The following is a 15,325-nucleotide window of genomic DNA, read 5'->3' as shown; positions in this document are numbered from 1 at the left end:
TTTCCCACAAAAATTGCATGGCACACTTTCTTCCCCTGTTTTTTTTTTTTTTTTTTTTTTAAATTCTATACAAGTGATTGTCTTCTTAATGTTTCTTATCCATTCTGTTACTCTTGAACTCCATCTATTGCTGCATTCTAAGTATCAGTCACATCCCAGCAAGTCTCAGTGATACTTTTGAAGTATATTTACTTTCTTGAGTTATAAGCTTTAGTTTCCCTTTTTTAAAATAATCTCTACTTGGATATCAGTGCATATGTCTGGGCCCAGGAGAATTATACCTAGTCCTTTTTCTCATTATTATTTCCTATGAATTCCTCAGCCTCTCTATCTGTGATATTTTTCTTGATGCCGTCTGTGGTTGCCAGTTTAGCTATTGTACCTGTATGCTTTTCTTTTAATAGCCTTACCCTTGGAGGATAGGACTTTGACTTCTCATCCTTGGAAACAACCTGCCTCTGAGCTAGAGAATGGTGACGCTGACCTTTCAGATATTGGGGTTTGAGGCAATTTACCCTGGCTCTCTACCAACCAAAAGTCTTCCAAAATTTTACCCCTACAGGCTCTGGAGTCCCAGGTAATAGTGATCTGGTCCCTGTGCTTCCTCAGAAGGACCCAGCCCTCACGAGGACCACTTACAGACCAGTGGAAGATAGGAATACCACAGAACCAAGGCTAAGCCGGAAACAGTGGAGAAACCGTCAGAAAAATAAAAGGAGACAAAAGAATAAGTTTCTGCCCCTGAAGCCACAAAGTGTTGCAGCTCCTGAACAGGAGAGGGCCCCTGAACTGACAGAGGAGTGTGAGCCAGCATTGGAAGCAAAGGAGTCAAGATTATCTCTGGACCGGGGTGGGATGCTGCGGGAAAAGATGAAGCTACGGCTTGAAGGAGCTCGTTTCCGTTTCCTCAATGAGCAGCTTTATTCTGTAACCAGCAGTGCCGCAAGCCATATTTTCCAGGAAGACCCTGAGGCCTTTGAGCTTTACCATCGTGGCTTTCAGAACCAAATAAAGCGATGGCCCTTGAAGCCTGTGGACCGAATTGTGAAAGATTTGAAACAGCAGTGAGTAAGAAAAGGCCCCTTAAGAGGGCCCCTTAAGGGCAGCTAGGAGCAGATCCCTAGGAGATCACTACAACTGATAGTCAGATAGTCCTCTGACTCTTGCCTGTTTGTCTTTGTAGGCCAGCATCCCTAGTTGTGGCAGATTTTGGTTGTGGAGACTGTCACCTTGCCTCTAATGTCAGGAACACCGTTCACTGCTTTGACCTTGCTGCACTTGACCCCCGTGTCACAGTATGTGACATGGCCCAGGTGAGAGTCCAGTTCTCTGTGAATCTTTATTTTGCCATCTAAGTTGTCAACTTCTAATAGAAGGTATCGTCTTCCCTGAAAAACTCTCACCTGTCTCTGGAAACTTCTACTTTCTCATAATTGTCTTTAACCTTTTATAAAGTGTCATTTCCTCATGTCAGCCCTCATGGCTTTCTATAAACTTTCATCTCCTTGTCTCAGACCTACTTTCCTAAAGGAAAGTCATATAAGGCCTTATTTAGCTCAAGAATCCCTGATCTTTCCTATATAATCCCTCATTTCACCCATGAAAGCTTTATCCTACTACTGGAAATTACCACTTCCTTCCTTAAGCCTTTAAGTTTCCCTGGAAACCTTTCCTTCCATATGTAAGAACTCCTCTTTCGGGAGCCCATATTTCTTTTCTTTAGGAATTTATGTTTTTGATTGAGGTAATAGGGCTTGAGTTTCATAGTTTCCCCTCTCTCCCCCCTGACTCCAGGTACCCCTCAAGGATGAGTCTGTGGACATTGCCGTTTTCTGCCTTTCATTGATGGGAACAAATCTGAGTGATTTCCTGAAGGAGGCAAACCGAGTGCTGAAACCAGGGTATGAGGACCTCTTGGAGGTGGGGTCTGTGTGAGGACTCTTTCTTTCTAATTCCTATATGTAACCTATTGGTGATTAACGCTTGTTAGTGTCCTTCCTAAATGGGGTCCCTCAGAACTGAACACAGTATTAAGGTTGTGACCTGATTGGAGTCCATGTAGACATTACCATAATAGCATGAATTTAGAGTCAGAAAGGATTGTAGAGATGATCAGATTCAACCCTTCTGACAGTTAAGGAAATTCCTCTGCCTTTCTTTTTTTTTTTTTTTTTTAATTTTTAAAAATTTTTTATTTTTAATTTTTATTTTTTTTTTCTATTTTAAATTTTTATTTAATAATTACTTTATATTGACAGAATCCATGCCAGGGTAATTTTTTTACAACATTATCCCTTGCACTCATTTCTGTTCCGATTTTTCCCCTCCCTCCCTCCACCCCCTCCCCTAGATGGCAAGCAGTCCTATATATGTTGGATATGTTGCAGTATATCCTAGATACAATATACGTTTGCAGAACCGAACAGTTCTCTTGTTGCACAGGGAGAATTGGATTCTGAAGGTATAAATAACCCGGGAAGAAAAACAAAAATGTAGATAGATCACATTCGTTTCCCAGTGTTCTTTCTTTGGGTGTAGCTGCTTTTGTCCGTCATTTATCAGTTGAAACTCAGGTCTCTTTGTCAAAGAAATCCACTTCCATCAAAATATGTCCTCATACAATATCGTTGTTGAAGTGTATAATGATCTCCTAGTTCTGCTCATTTCACTTAGCATCAGCTCATGTAAGTCTCGCCAGTCCTCTTTGTATTCATCCTGCTGGTCATTTCTTACAGAACAATAATATTCCATAACATTCATATACCACAATTTACCCAGCCATTCTCCAATTGATGGACATCCATTCATTTTCCAGTTTCTAGCCACTACAAACAGGGCTGCCACAAACATTTTGGCACATACAGGTCCCTTTCCCTTCTTTAGTATTTCTTTGGGATATAAGCCCAATAGAAACACTGCTGGGTCAAAGGGAATGCACAATTTGATAACTTTTTGGGCATAATTCCAGATTGCTCTCCAGAATGGTTGGATTCGTTCACAACTCCACCAACAATGCATCAGTGTCCCAGTTTTCCCGCATCCCTTCCAACATTAATCATTATTTTTTCCTGTCATCTTAGCCAATCTGACAGGTGTGTAGTGGTATCTCAGAGTTGTCTTAATTTGCATTTCTCTGATCAATAATGATTTGGAACACTCTTTCATATGAGTGGTAATAGTTTCAATTTCATCCTCTGAAAATTGTCTGTTCATATCCTTTGACCATTTATCAATTGGAGAATGGCTTGATTTCTTATAAATTTGAGTCAGTTCTCTATATATTTTGGAAATGAGGCCTTTATCAGAACCTTTAACTGTGAAGATGTTTTCCCAGTTTGTTGCTTCCCTTCTTATCTTGTTTGCATTCGTTCTGTTTGTACAAAGGCTTTTTAATTTGAAGTAATCAAAATTTTCTATTTTGTGATCAGTAATGGTCTCTAGTTCATCTTTGGTCACAAATTTCTTTCTCCTCCACAAGTCTGAGAGATAAACTTATAATCTCGTTCTTTATGCATAGGTCATGGACCCATTTTGATCTTATCTTGGTATATGGTGTTAAGTGTGGGTCCATGTCCTCTGCCTTTCTTAATGCTGCCTTCAGTCCCCTTAGTTTTCCCACCTACCATGTTACAATGTGGACTCCTGTTGAACTGGCAGTCCACCAACCGCCACAGTCTTTTTCATGGTTTTATGTTTATACCTCCCCAGTCCCTTATTTATGTGGTGGGATTTTTGAATTTTCAAATGTATTGCTTTACATTTATCCTTCTTAAGTTTCATCTTATTAGGTTCAGGCCATTTTTCTGATTAACATAATTCTCTTTGGGTCTTTACTTAGTAATTCAATGCTTAGCTATCTTCACTCATTTCATATCATGTGTAAATCTAATCAGTGTGCTGTCTAAACCATTGACAAAAAATATTTACTAATATAAAGCCAAAGGGCAGGTCTTTTAAACATTACACCTGAGAATTCCCCTAGTTCACATCGACATTTTGGATTGTTCAAGTACTTTGGAATCCATCATCCAGCTTAAAATTTATCATTTTATCCATAATATCATGAAAGAACTTGCTCAATGCCAAGTGAAATTAGGAGAGATGCTCAAGATTGGTTTAGATTCAGTCCTTGGCAAGTCACATAATTTTGTAATCTTTAAGGGTCTTTTCAGTTCTAAAATTCTAAGGCTATAGCTTTCCTTGATTTATTTAGTAACACTGTCCAAAAAAAAATATGATTAGTTTGACATGATTTGGGAAAGATAACATTAGCGGTTAGAGATCAAGTGTGTCTTGTTTTTATTGTTGGAGAAATTAAGTTTCAGAAATGACTTGCTTAAGATTATACAGATAGGATTGGGATTAGATCTCAGGACTTCCGACTTCAAAGCCATTATTCTTTTCACTTCCCTAATCTATGTCTCTCATATTTTCTTCATTTTAGTCATCCCCAAAAAAGTGTTCCTATTCCTTGATCTTTCTTTTGTTCCCAGTATAGCTTAAAAAGCCACATTGTCATACCTTGGATTCATCACTAGCTTAAATTCATACTAAATTTAGCACTCCTGAAATTTTTCTTATGGGATTATGCCACTCAAGAATCTGCCCTTGTATTATATGAAGATGAAGTTCAGATGGCAGAGTGAAAGGTCACAACTACCAGACTTCCCTGAAAACCCTCCTACAAAATGATAACAGAAAATATCAAACAGAATTCTGAGCAGAAAAAACTGCAGTGAGTCATTTTTCCCGCCCAGGGCAACTTAGTAAGACTTGAGAAAACAAGGGCCCTACTTAGAAAAGGACTAGAGTACAGACCAGGAGAGCAGTGATCATACCTCTCCCCAAATTTCATGCTATGGGAAGCACCAAAAACTTAAAGGCCTTCACATCAAGCTATGAAAGCTAAAGGACCAATCCCACCCCACTATCCCCCAAATCTGGCCAGTTAAGCTGAGCTAATTATAGAGTCCAAAATCAAGAAGTAGTTTGGAAAAACTGCAAACAACAACAAAGAATTCCTATTGTGACTGGGAAGCTTAAGACAAACTCAGAAAAAGACAATAATTTGAAAAACATCTACAAACAAAATGTCAAAGAAAAATGCAGATTGGACACAAGTCCAACGATATTCTACAAGAGCTAAATAATGATAATAATTTTAAAATATATTTTTTCCAATTAGATGTAAAGATAATTTTTAACATTCATTTTTTACCTTGATTTCTTATTGTTGCTCTTTTTTTTTTAATTAAAGCATTTTATTTTCAAAATATATGGATGGATAATTTTCAACATTCACACTTGCAAAATCTTGTGTTGTAAATTTTTTTCTCTCCCTTTCCCCAACCGCTCCTAGAGTAACATTCATTTTTTATAAAATTTTGAATTCCAAATTTTCTCCTTCCCCCTCCCTAAGACAGTAAGCAATTTGATATAGGTTATGTATATGCAATCACATATAAGAAAGACATTTTTTAGAAGAACAAAAAAGGATTTAAAAAATCAAATAATAGGAGGAGAGGAAAACTTGGGAAAAGAAATTAGAATAATGCAAGCAAATTATAAAGGGAGAATTACCTACTTGACAAAAGGCATAAAAATACTAAAGAGACTGCTTAAAAATCAGAATTGGTTTTGGTTTGGTTTTTCTTGGGCAATGTGACAAATATGGAAATATGTTCAAAAGTACTATATGTATATATGTGTATATATACATACATATATAATCTTTATCATATTATGTATGTGTAACCTTTATCATATTGAAGAAAAAATGTGGACTACAAAATCTTACAAAAGTGAATGTTGAAAACTATCTTTACATGAATTTGGAAAAATAAAATACTGTTGAGAAAAAAGAAAAGTAAACAAAGGACAAACATCATCAAAAAAAATTGATCAAATGGTAAAAAAAAGTACAAAACCTGATTAAAGAAAGTATTTAACTCCTCAAAAATTAAAATTTGGTCAAGTTGAAGCTAGTGATTCCATGAGACATCAAGAAATAATAAAACAAAATCAAAAGTATAAAAAAAATAGAAGAAAATACAAAATATCTTGAAGGAATCTATCCTTGCTTCTAACTTGCATCTTTGCATTTATATTTAAAAACTACATTGCTTGATCAACTATGCATCTACATTGATCTTGGTAGGCTGTTTGCCTTTTTTTTTTTTCATCCTGAGAATCATTTGTGTTTGTGTTTTATAATTCTGTTCTCCAGTATCTACTCATGATAATGTTCCTTAAAGAGTCTCCAAGTCATAGGGTTCTATCATCTGTAGATTCAGATCAATTTATCCACAGTTATGACTTGAAAATCTATCCTATTGTTTCTAGAGCTTAAGGTAGAATGGTCACTTCTTTTCAACAGTCAGTGAACAGTAAAATGCTGCTTCAGCATTTGTGCTCTGCTTTAGGGCCACAAATACAAAAAAGAAAATAATCCTTGCCTTTAGGGAGTTTACCTCTAATAGGGAAAGATAATACACAAAAGAAAGCTGAGAGAGAAGGAGGTAGAGAATGATGTGGTAGAGAACCCAAAAATGACCAAAAAAGTGCCTGCATGAGAATTGAGATATCTGAGGAGAGCAATTCTTACTTAAGCAACTAGTTTTCTTGTTGATGAGAATTGGGTTGGGAATGGCAGCTTCCATGGTTGTTTCCTTTTAAATGATAAAAGTATTTGAGGAGATTAGCAATGACTAAAGTCACCTTCCAGTTCTAAATCTATGATACGGTAAATCAGTTTTTCAGTCTTTTTTGGCAAGGAAAAAGCTTTAGTAAATATTTAGAAAGTTGAAATCCCTTACCTTAGCATAAGCATATCTTTGTGCCAGGCATGCAATCTTTTTGTCCGAGTACTCTGATGACAGTGTTGCTTTATTCCTTTATTACTCTTCATCCAAATGCTTTCTACATCTTCCCTGGTCTGTTTTCTTCATTTGCTTATTTGAGTGCTTCATACATTGCCTATGCACTGATAATTCTCACACACACACACACACACACACACACACACACATGCATGCACACACTCTGTTCACTTAAATACACTACTCTCTTGTACCCCTCTGCCCTATCCAACTCTGCCATGATTTCCTCCTCCTTTCATGTCCTTTCTTTCCCTACAGAGGCCTGTTGAAAATAGCTGAGGTAGCCAGCCGGTTTGTGGATATGAGGAGTTTCTTGGGAGCCTTAGCCCAGCTGGGCTTCAAGCTTGTCTCCAAGGTAATAGGGATATGCCTTCTGCCCTTCTCCCTTTCCCCCCCACATCCTGAGCCCTTGTCCCATAGGCTAGACAAGTATATGAAGGGATAATATTCACTAAGTTGCCCTACCTATTTGTAGAAATTAGACAAGATGTTGGGCCCTAAGGAGTTGATAGCTAGGAAAGAGAGCCAGCCTCTCATAGCAATGATTGATTGTTGACCCTTTCTCACCGTCCCCCCTCCATCTCACCTAAACAACAAGGAAATGGAAAAGGGGGCCATAGGAGAAGTTAATGTTCTCTAGCTGTGTCTATCTCTTCTCCTTTCAGGACTTGACCAACAATTACTTCTACCTGTTAAACTTCCACAAGACAGGACCTCCCAAGGCTCAGGGTCCCCTTCCAGGCCTGACTTTGAGACCATGTCTGTATAAACGCCGGTGACTCAGTCTGTCATCTTTCTGTCTCCACCCTGATGCCTCAGGACTGAGCTACCATTACTACCCAGTCATGAAGGCTCCTTGATAGTACAGAAGCTTGTGCACAGAAGCATTGTGATAGGACATGGACCAGGGCAGCAGATGAGGAGTTTATGAAGATTGAATTGACTTGTACAGAAGGACTTGGGCAACAAGGTGGGGGATTTTCAAAGAGAATCCATAGTTCAAGCCCTGACTTGAACTATGAAACAATAGTAAGAATGATCAACTTCATCTCTTTGGGCTGCCTTCTCCTCATCAATGAAGTAAGAAATGGATCTTGGGTGAGATCTGAGAACCATGCAGGTTCTGAACTAATAGGATGGGGGAAGGGAGATGAATAGCAGCCCCTCCAGTTTTTCGTATCTCATTGAAGAAATAAAGCTGTGTTGGAGTTTGACTCCTGACTCTTTTTGTAGCTACTATCCTTCCTGACTTCTTGCATGATCTGTGGTTTCAGCAAATTTCCAGCTCCTTGGAATAAAATAGAAACAGGAACAGACCCAATTGTAACTGCATGTATGAGATAAGAGGCCCCTACATGGGCCAAGTGGACAGGAAGGACAGCTAGACCTATAGGGAAGGTCCTCAATCTGTGTGACCCAGAACCTAGAGAATACCTCTCAGGACCTAATGCCAGCTGATTGTCACATATCAAAGGATCTTTTATTACTAGGAGAGGCAGAATTCAAAAACACTTGTGTTTTTTTTTTTTAAAAGTTATAATTGATTCCTTTTATTTTTATGTTAGTCATTTCTGAATATATCAAAGTCCCTAGTTTCTTTTTTGGCAAAGGAAAAAAGATGGCAAAACCCATGAATGCTTAAGACATTCTGCCAGTATTTCCATCCTTGTATATCCCCTTTCCATCAAAAGGGCACTGTTCATCTCATTATTTTCATATATAGTTTCTTGTTCTATTGTTTTTCAATCATGTAACCCCATTTGTGATTTTCTTGCTGTAGATACTAGAGCAATTTGTCATTTTCTTCATTTTATAAATGAGGAAACTAAGGCAAACAGGACACACAGCTAGTAAGAGTCCGAGGTAAGATTAAGACTTCCTGAGTTCAGGCCCAATCTACTGAGCCCCTAATTGCCCAATTAGTCTAGCTGTGTGATCTTGCCCAAGTCGCTTCACCCTGCTTGCCTCAGTTTCATCATCTGTAAAATAATCTGGGAAAGGAAATGGCAAACATTCCAGTATCTCCTCCAAGAAAACCCCAGAAGGAGTTGGGAAGAGTTGAAACGACTAAACAATAATCAATGGGTATACACTTTGGTTTTGGCATTTTGCTGTCACAGTAAGTACTGTTAGGAACATTTTGGTATATGTGATCCTTTCTGCCTTTTTTTGATCTTTGTGGGATTTATTTCTTGCAGCGGATTGTTGATTGAAAGGGCACAAGCTGTTGTCTTATTTTGGGGTATGCTTCAACATTGTTTTCTAGAATGGTCAAACCTGGCCATACTTACACTTGTCTTCTTGCAGCCTCTTCAGTGTTGACTCTCCATCTTTTATTACTGTTGCCTATTTACTGGGATTGAGGTAAAACCTCAGAGCAGTTTTAATTTGCATTTCTCTTACCAATAACGGTTTGGAATATTCTTTTATGTGATTGTTAATAGTCTGCATTACTTGTTTTTTGTTACTGTTTGTACCTTTGACTACTTCTCTGGTAATCAGAATTGGCTTTATGGGTCCAAGTCACACGCATCTACGTTGCATGTTGTCCAGTGTTGTTCATGAATCTAGTTTAAGAGTTTATTCCCTACCAGGACCCCAGCCATCGCAAAATCTGCCCCTCTTACACTTCCTGTCTCTGCTGATAGGATATTCAGCCCCAACCTAGTGATTTTAAAGAAAACTGTCAAAAAAAGAACTGCTATTTATGGCTTGACTGTGGTCATGCCAAGGGCAAGAGATGGCATTCATCTGTGCTCCCTGTGTACCCAGAGGGTCATTTCATTATCCACAGAGATCATGTTGACATAGTCAATTAGGAATGCATTTGGAGTTTTAAATGGTTTGAGTTTACTGAGGAATCTTGGGGGTAGGGAAGAAGGTGCAAGAAAGAATGGATAGCATGAAAAAAATGAGTGACAGATGTGGTGACTTTAGGGGAACAGGAAGGAAAATGACATAGCTGGGCTGATCACCCCACTTTTAATGCACTTTCCCCATTTTCCTTAGTGAACTTCTTAACCCTTGATTGGCTAGTTGACAGCAGCTCAGTGATCTGTCTCTTAATTTCCATGCCTGCTGTGAGGGATAATTGGGTACTGGAATTCCAGCTGCATTAGGCTCTAGGGTAGTGGTTCTCAAAGTCAAGTCCAGAGATTCTCTGAAACCCTTTCAGAAGGTCTGCAAATTCAAATTATTTTTTTTTCTAATATGGCAAATATCAATACAAAAATTCTTCAGACAGATCCTCAGTAGTTTTTTAAATAGTATAAAGATAGTGAAAACAAAAGTTTGAGAACCACTGCTCTAGGGGATAGGGAAAGCATTGCTAACCTGGAGAAGGCTTCTAACAAATCTACTTTCCATAACTATAACCTTGAATCATTAGAAAGGACAAAAGCACATATCATAAATGGGCATTTTTTGCAACAGCAAAATATAAAACAGCCATAGTATAGGCAACAGAATACAAACTAAGAATTCTCAGCCTATCACAGATTAGTTTTAAACAGACACCTACAATATACCAAACAAGGCTAAGTGATGGGAAATTAACCCCCCCCCCCAAAAAAAAAAAAAAAACAAATAAATAAATAAAGGCAAAAGATAATCCCCTCTATTAGAGAGTTCACAAATAAGGGAAACAATGTGCAAAGAAATATATACAAACGAGCTCCATATAGAGTAAATAGAAAACACTTAACAGAAGGAATGTACCAGAATTAAGAGCACCTGGTAGAATATCTTGTTCATGGAACAAAGAGGCCAGTGTCACTTAATTAAATGGTATATGTTGAGGAGTCAGGTATAAGAAAACTGGAAAGGGTTAGATTATGAAGTAGTTTAAACACCAAATAGGATTTCGTATTTGATCCTGGAGGCAAAAAGTAGCCACTAGAGCTTATTGAATAGGAGAGTGACAAAGTCAGACCTATATTTTAGGAAAATCACTTTGGTGGCTAAAAGGATGAGTTGGAGTGGGGAAGAGACATGAGGTAGACAGGTCCTTCAACAGGGTGTTGTAGTAGTCTACATGTGAGGCTTTTGTAATAATCTAGGTATGTGATGAGAGAGCCAGCCCCATAGTGATAGGAAAAGACAGAAGGGGGCATATTTGAGAGTTGTTGCAAAGGTGATTTGACAGGCCTTAGAAATATCTTAGATATGGCGGAATGGATTGAAGTGGGGAGATAACAGTAATAGAGAAGCTAAGAGGGAGGAAGAGAACATATAATGATTTCCTTTTGGGGCATGTTGACTGTAAGATGTCTAAATGGACAACCACTTTGAAATATCTCAAAGACGATTAGAGATTCAAAATTAGAAGTCAACAGAGTTTAAGGTAGGATAGGTAAATTAAAAATGAATAAAGAGTTGGTCAATTCATGAGATCTGTAAAGATCATCAAGTAAAGTAGTATAAAGGGAGAAGATAAGACCTGAGTGAAAATCCTGAAGAATACTTATGGATAGAAGACATGGTCTGAAAGAGATTTCAGCAATGGAGATAAAAGTGGTCAGATAGGAGAAGCAGGAGAGAATGATGTCCCAAATATCTACAGAGAAGAGAGTTTTTTAAGGAGGAGAGTAATCAACAGTGTCAAAAGCTTCAGAGATATTGAAGAGAATGAAGATTAAGAAAAGCCACTGGATTTGACAATTACAAAATCATTTGGTTAACTTTGGAAAATAGTTTTGGTGGAATGATAAAATCTGAAGCTAGATTGTAAGGGGCTGAGAACGAGAGGAGAGAAAGAGGAGGTATCTATTTGTAAATCCAAGATAGCCTTTTCAAGAAGTTTAAATACAAAGAGCATGAGAGAGAGGACAAAAATTATCCAGGATGGAAAAGTCAAGTGAACATTTTTTAAAGATGGAAGAGACATCATCATATTTGTAGATATTAAGAAGGGAGCCAGTAAACAGGGTGAGATTGAAAAATACTAGAGTGGGAATAACAGAAGGGGCAGGATATAGGAAGAGGTAGGATGTTACCAAGATCACTTGAGCAGATAGATTTAGCTTTGGTAAAGAGTAAGGCAACTTTACATGGAAAAAAAGTGGAGGAAATAGTGACAGAAAGCATAAGAATAACATAAGAGAAAGACTAGAGAAGAGAGCTCATGACAAAATCAGTTTTTCTTGTAAGAGGCAAGATTCTCAACTGAGGATGGGGGGATGAGTAGAGGTTTGAGATTCGACAAGGGATGAAAAGGTTTGGAAAGGGCAGAAGCTGATTATTGGGGAATCAGGGGACTAAAAGCAGGGTTAGTGGAAAACTAATAGATTATGGATTTAGGAACTTTTGAACATGTAGGCAGTACATTTGTGGGTAATGACAAGCTCAAAGATATGACTGCTGGGATAGAGGAGCAGGTCATGAGAATTGAGTAGATTAAGGAACTCAATGTCTAAAGTATTTGAGAACCAGTATCTATGTTGAAGTCTCCTAGTATAAGAACAAGAAAGAAAAACTGTTATACCAAAATTATTGAGAAAGGGGAGAGACCTGGAAGTCTATAGAAAACAGCTTCTAGGATTTTGATTGGGTGGTATATAGAGCTACTGCGTGGTGAATTATGAGAGGGAAAATCTGGAAGTGGTATTAGTGGGAGGTAAGATTATTCTAACTCCTCTGACTCTACCAGTGAGTTAGGTGAAGATAAGGAGACTATATGCTGGGAGTGGGGAGGAGGAATGAAAGGAATGGAAGAAGAGATTTAGGATGAAGAGATCATTGCTTATAGAACAAGCATAAAGGGGTGAGTCTTTAGTTGGAACTTTGGGGTGGGAGGATTGAGAAGAATCTGATGGTGGAGTATGGGCAATGGAATTTGGATAATGATTTAAAAGGAAGGTGCCACTCCTTTTCCCAAAAAAGATTGGAGATTGAGTTGGAAACAAGTGCAGTGTTTGAGGAAAGGCCCATAGTAGCTGGTCTGATGGGAGCCTTCATTTTACTATTCTTCCCTTTGAAGGCTGGAAATTGGGCAGGAAATGATGAAAAATCAAACCCACACCCCTAGAGATGGAAATCCCACTACCCATCAACTTTCTTTTTCCTCTTCTCTCATGGGACAGGCACAGCTAGAAATGAGATGCCTGAGATCAAAGGAAAGGTCATTTCTCTTTGAATCAGAAGTTTTCCACATCATGGAGATCAGGCTGGCAGGAGGAGGTAGGAATTCTTATACTGGCACAGATGGAAGTTGGCATGGCCTGGGTATTCTAAAGTGGTCTAGATGATTTGAAGGCCAGAAGCCCTAATAATTCTTCTCTTCCCCTTCCCCCAAACTGGTTCTCCAGGTACCAGCCTTACATGATTTAACTTAAAGAGTTTCAAGATCTCAGGAGTTAGCAGGGACCTCAGAGACTATCTGATCCAACTCATACCTGAATATCAATCTACAATCTCAACAAAGTGGTCACCCAGCTCTGGTCAAATACCTAGTAATGAAGAGTCTACTACTTCTGCTTTCAGGGGCCAAGCTGAATAGTTCTAATCCCTCTACTACAGGACTAGAAATCCCCCCTTAATGCTTTTCTGAGAAGATAAAAATTGTTACTTTAATCAGTCCTTCTGTTATAGTCTATTTTGTCCAGTCATTCTGGTCTCAGTCCGCTGAATTGTAATTCAGCTTAACCATTTCAGTCCTAAAATATTACATATAGAGCTAAATACAAATATTAGTCTTTTTTAGCTTCCATGTTCACATTAATCCGTATTGAGTATGTAATCCACGAAAATCCCCATGCCTTTTCCCTAAAACTGTTCCAAATGTTCTCTTCTGTATTGGTGCAACTGGTTATTTTAAACTTGTACAGCCCTATATTTATCCTTAATTTTATTTTTTTAGAGAAAGTTGAAGTATAAAATTAATGAAGAATGTTAAGTAGCATCAGTATGATGAGGGAACCTTAACTTTAATTTAGAAGACCTTAAGAGTCTTGGCCCATAAATTAGTTGTATGGTCTTAGGCAGTCTACTTCACCTAGATTTATTTGTAAGGAAAGGCTCTGATCTTTATATTGCCCATCTCAGGGTTGGGAAACAGTCTGATAAACTATTACCAAGTACTATATAAATGAGCTATTTTTTAAAATTTTATTTTCCTTTTTTTGGGTTACATTTTAAATTCCAAATTCTTTCCCTCCTTCCCCACTATTTACTAAAGAAGACCATGATTTGATGTGGAAAACTATTATATGTGTACTTCTATTTTGTTAGAAACTTTACAAAGTGATAAGTCAGTTGCCTAATTTACATGGTATTTATTAGCAAATTCTCTAGCTCACTAATGTGTTTAAGTACTCATTGGAGTTCACACTTTTGGGAGATTCACAAGTCAGAAACCCACAATCCCACTCTCAGAAGAATCAATCTTTGAATTCACACCTCTAAAAGAGCATAAAAAGGAGCTGAGTTAGTGAAATGAGTCAGTTCAGAAGAAGCCCACTCTTGTAGGCAGAACCAGATTCATTCATATCATCTCACACCACCATGGTGGCAGGCTCTCCGACTTCGCTTCTCCATTGAAAGATAGGCCTCTAAGAAAGCTACCCGGGCCCAAGGAATGAGACAAGACTTGGAAGGATAAAATAAACGTTTGGATTTTATCAACTGGCTGCGTTTGAAGTTATTACTTGGAATGGAAACTAAGGCTGCCTCCAGAAAACCTCCCCAAGAAACCTGTTCCTACAGAGCATTATATTTTAAAGAAGAGAACACACTATTTTTCTGAATTTTGTGGAGATGTTCTGGAGCAATCTTCCTTCGTAGGTTCTTTATAGCTGATTTTAATTGTTCCAAATGGTATCTGCAAAAAGACTATTATCTCATTGCCCATTCTGGTTTCAATTTTTCTTCCCATATTGCTATTGCTAACATTTCTAAATTATATTGATAATGGGCATCCTTGTTTCACTCCTGATCTTTTTGGGAAAGCTTCTAGCTTATCCCCATTAGAGATGCTTTCTGTTGGCTTTAAGTAGATGCTTATCATTTTAAGGAAAAATCCATTTACACTTATGCTTTCAAGTATTTTCAAGAGGAATAAATTCTATATTCTGTCAAAGGTTTTTTCTGTATCTGTTTGATGTACCTTTTGTTACTTTTATCTTAAATTGTCCCTGTATTCCTGATATAAATCCCACTTGATTATAATGTATATTGTATATATATTGTAGCCTACTAGTTATTTTATTTAGGATTTTTGTATCCATATTCGTTAAATTGGTTATGTTTTTTGTGTTTCTGTTCCTGAGTTATCAGCATCATATCTGCTTCATAAAAGCTTGATAGGACTCTTTGCCTATTACTCCAGATAAATTATTTAGCATTGGAATTTATCTTTAAATGTTGGTAGAATTCACATAAATCCATCTGGTCCTGCTGTTTTCTTATGCTCCTTAGTTTTATTTTTTCTAAATAAATTTTAAATAATTTTC

The 15,325-nt window shown here is 37.7% G+C and overlaps 1 protein-coding gene across 1 annotated transcript in view; it reads left to right on the top strand.

Moving 5' to 3' along the window:
- Positions 1-15,325, top strand: part of RRP8 (ribosomal RNA processing 8) — a 25,017-nt gene extending 9,692 nt beyond the window's left edge. Inside the window, exons 3-7 of the mRNA XM_051990812.1 lie at positions 563-1,064; positions 1,184-1,313; positions 1,795-1,901; positions 7,137-7,233; positions 7,544-15,325. Of these exons, the coding sequence (XP_051846772.1) occupies positions 563-1,064; positions 1,184-1,313; positions 1,795-1,901; positions 7,137-7,233; positions 7,544-7,657 (950 nt within the window). The 3' untranslated portion in view covers positions 7,658-15,325. The remainder of the gene's footprint in view (positions 1-562; positions 1,065-1,183; positions 1,314-1,794; positions 1,902-7,136; positions 7,234-7,543) is intronic.

The sequence above is a fragment of the Antechinus flavipes genome, chromosome 3, assembly GCF_016432865.1.
Source record: "Antechinus flavipes isolate AdamAnt ecotype Samford, QLD, Australia chromosome 3, AdamAnt_v2, whole genome shotgun sequence".
Taxonomy (NCBI): Eukaryota; Metazoa; Chordata; class Mammalia; order Dasyuromorphia; family Dasyuridae; genus Antechinus; species Antechinus flavipes.
This window is presented reverse-complemented; position numbering and strand designations above follow the sequence as displayed.